Source organism: Pundamilia nyererei, unplaced genomic scaffold (genome assembly GCF_000239375.1).
Source record: "Pundamilia nyererei isolate P.nyererei 1_Seehausen unplaced genomic scaffold, PunNye1.0 scaffold00152, whole genome shotgun sequence".
NCBI classification, from domain to species: domain Eukaryota; kingdom Metazoa; phylum Chordata; class Actinopteri; order Cichliformes; family Cichlidae; genus Pundamilia; species Pundamilia nyererei.
Genome location: NW_005187553.1, coordinates 1,490,384 through 1,494,241, shown reverse-complemented (window position 1 = coordinate 1,494,241; position 3,858 = coordinate 1,490,384). Strand labels below are relative to the sequence as shown.

The following is a 3,858-nucleotide window of genomic DNA, read 5'->3' as shown; positions in this document are numbered from 1 at the left end:
TGGCAGTCAACGTAAGTTTTTCAGTTGACGTCTATAGACGTCAATGGCAGTGAATGAGTTAACTGTAATGTCATTTAAGCTGCAAAAATCAATACATGGCCGGAGACAGCCATCCTTTTTGTCAACAAAAAAGAAACTGGCCCCTATCGGGGAGGAAGATGGCTGAATGATGCTGGCTGTGAGAGACTCCCTTATGTACTTCTCCATGGCTGCACGTCATGATACACAAAGGGAACAGTGGAGAGGTCAGCGGCTGTGTTTTCCTCGGACAGCCTTTGAGGAGCCTGAGGTTGGCGAGCAGAAACGAGACAGTTGGCATGACAGAATGGGCTCCAAATAACAATTCTTTGGCTGGACCAATCTAAGAGAGGATTGTGAACCTCCAAACAAGGAAAACCTAGGATGAGTGGTGTATCTGGAGAATGAAATGTGAAAAAGTTGAGAGTCTCTCCGTGGTTTGTAATGTAATTACAAGTAAATTAGTAATGCGACGGGCGCAGTGCAATGATTGATGTGGGCAAAACCTTCATCGTTTAAGGCTTTGGCAGGAATGGGTGGATCTAGCTTAACCAGTGAGATGTTCAGTTGTCTGGCTAGCTCACTGCCAATGAGACTCTGTTCGGTGCCTGAATCTACAAGTGCTTGACAGGTTGCTTTAGGTTAAACAAGAGTGTGACTGGTAGCTGTAAACGGGCTTAGAATATATTTGCATTCCACCCAGACCATGACACTAAGTTAAAATCAAGGAACAAACCATAATCAAACTTATTACTTGAGAAGTTGGTTTCACTAATGTAGTTAGTTCAATGCTCAGATGAATATCGAAGGATCTCTCCCATCTTAAATAATGGCAAGATAATCAACTGATGACAAACAGATGAGGTCATTCACCTCAGGTGTGCAGGGACAAACGGCTAGAAGCCAGAACAGATTCTGCCCCTGCAACACCAGACATGGTTAGATGCACACACAATTATACACTCACACAGACAGAAAGAAAAAATAGAGAGAGGAAAATGAGGAGAGACCAACAAGGACAAAGAAGCGCTGGAGTTCTGAAAAATCGCACAGAAAGGGTAAGGGTGGCCCCCACATCTCCTTGGCCATCAGCATCAGCTCCGTGATGTGAACCCGGAGACGTGTCCTCCGGGTTCACATCACGGAGGACACGTCCTTGGGTCTGAACACAGCAGAGCTGGCACAGAAGGTTTAGCAGAGACTTTATTTCCTGAGAATCCTCAGTAAAAATAACATCCCTCAAAGGCTGCTGATGTCCTTCTATCGATGTTCTATCGAGAGCATTCTATGCTACCGTCTCTGTGTGTGGTTTTCCAGCTGGACAACAGCACAGAAGAAACCACTTCAGGGGATTGTAAAGATTCCCCAGGGCATAGGTGTCAAACTCTGGCCCGCCAAGCCATACCAAATTACTATTAGAGCTGGCCTACTGGTATTATACAGCTAATATATACATTGTTTAGTATTAAGCTTTGCTTGTTCCACATTCAGTTTTTCAGCAAAACTTGTTTGAGTCCATAAGAAGAGATTCATTCTTAAATCTGGAGGAAGATATTTTTCAATAAACATTAATGTTAGCCTGCGACCTTGTTCTAGTTTTGAATTTTGGCCCACTGTGTATTTGAGTTTGACACCCCTGCCCCAGGGGATCATTGCCTGTTCTTTACCCTGTCTGGACCAACTGCACCGTTCTCGCTGTCTCAGGAAAGTAGGACGCCCCCCTCATAACCTGTTTGAACCGCTCCCATCAGGCAATAGATATAAAAGCATCAGAACAAAGACTAATAGACTAAATAGCAACATCTACCCTGCAGCTGTTAGGGTACTGAATTACAGGTAATCACCTACAATTAGCCTGACAAATACTGTGCAATGGATGACATCCTGTGACATCCTGTGCAACAGTGCTTATGTGCAATAAGGTTCTATTAATTATTATTGAATATAGTCTTCTGCCTCTTTTTTTATATTTCATTTGTAATTATATTTTAAACTTTGCTTGACAAGGCAGGGACTGCATTAATTTTGTTGTACTTGTTAAAATGACGATAAAGATATTCTGAGAACAATGGCAACTTTCTTCTCTCAGGAAAAGGAGATTTCCACAACTGAGTTCCACTATGACAATTTGGTCTCTACAATAATGACTCTGTTTCTGGCTGGAACACAAAGCACCAGCTCCACCCTGAGATATGCTCTTAGCGTGCTGATTAAATACCCCAAAATACAGGGTAAGTTTACAAAACAAGACCTTGAATTTACTTTACGAGCCCTAATACATTATGGTTAGGAATACGTCCCTTGGTGGACGTATAAAACAAATCAGAGTGGTAATCATTTCTGCTTTGCTGTGTCCAGAGAAAATGCAGCAAGAGATTGACACTGTTATTGGAAAAGGCCGTTGTCCCAGGATGGAGGACAGGAAGTCCCTCCATTTTTCACTTGCTGTCATCCATGAAGTGCAGCGTTTTCTTGACCTTATCCCTCTCAGCATCCCTCACTACACACTGAATGACATATCCTTCAGGGGTTATACAATCCCAAAGGTATTTTCAATTCCAAGATCTCATGTGTATTACAGAATCTATTGTATATCAAGTCAGAGAATAATGTTGAAAGCAGCAACACTAACAAGATATATGTTTTGAATAGGACACTGTAATTATTCCGCTGTTGCACTCTGTGCTAAAAGAGGAAAAGCAATGGGCCACTCCCAGGTCCTTCAATCCCCAGCACTTCTTGGACAATAATGGCAACTTTAAGAAAAGTCCTGCATTCATGCCATTCTCTGCAGGTAAAGAGTCAACACACAGTTATTGATCATCCAGTTCTTTTGCATGTTGACGTAATTTTTTTTTTCTCCAAATATCTTGATATTTACAGTGAAAAGCAATTCAGGGCTCTAGAATGTGACCAGTTTGGACACACATGCAACCTAATTTCTCAATGGTGTGACTAAAAAAATCCTAGTTCGCACCGGTGTGACCAGCCATTCGAGTAAAAGAAAATGTCCCTACAACTCTGAAAGTCTCCGTGTGGTCAACAACAGACACACACTATGCCCATATCATGGTCTAAACCATTTAGAGACCTTTCTGAATAGCTGTGGTCCACATATTTCTGTAGGCCTGCGTGTGTGTACGTTTGAAAGTGCAGGCGAATAGAGAGGTGTGAGTAGCCTAGGCCCGATAGAAGTAGATATAGCTGTGGGTAATGATAAAAGATGAAAAGAACGATTGATAACTTTTTCCTTAAGGCCTGATCCGTCCGTAGCCAGTGCTATGACACGGAGCCATCAAGCTCTCAGGTTGTGTCTAACACTGGTCTGGAGATGGCATAAGATAATGAGCCATATACGTTTGCAGCAAACAGGTCACCAGAGGAGGCCGAGATGATGATTAAGTTTAACATTGCCTATGTAATGTTACAATATGCCTATTGTACGTCCGAAATAATTCTTCACAAGAAAAATGGCTTGAACGTAAACCCTACATACAGTAATGATGTCGCGTATGTGAAGTTTATAGGTGTCATCCTGAACACACAAGAAAAAAATGGGAAAAAGGCCAAATTACAGGAGTTGGCCATCTGAGGGGCATGTGACTGCAGTGGAGGATAATCTATAAGATATCAAGCTGTTTAGATGTTCAGATACTGAGATGTTCAGTTTGAAGGCTTATCAGACACTTTGAGGTCTTTTTAATTAAGATTTCCTTTTCTTTAATATATCTTGAGATGTATTAAGTTTCAACTTCAGCTCAGTGAAGCACTTAAAGCACAAGCACTTTTTCAGTCACTTATGTTTCTTGTAGAACTGTGCTCCAAATAAAGAACTTTGTG

General features: G+C 41.8%; 1 protein-coding gene across 1 annotated transcript in view; it reads left to right on the top strand.

Moving 5' to 3' along the window:
• The window catches only part of LOC102195253 (cytochrome P450 2F2-like), a 6,305-nt gene that overhangs the window by 2,027 nt on the left and 420 nt on the right, over positions 1 to 3,858 (top strand). Inside the window, exons 4-6 of the mRNA XM_005745054.1 lie at positions 2,058 to 2,249; positions 2,377 to 2,564; positions 2,671 to 2,812. Coding sequence (XP_005745111.1) covers positions 2,058 to 2,249; positions 2,377 to 2,564; positions 2,671 to 2,812 — 522 coding nt within the window. The remainder of the gene's footprint in view (positions 1 to 2,057; positions 2,250 to 2,376; positions 2,565 to 2,670; positions 2,813 to 3,858) is intronic.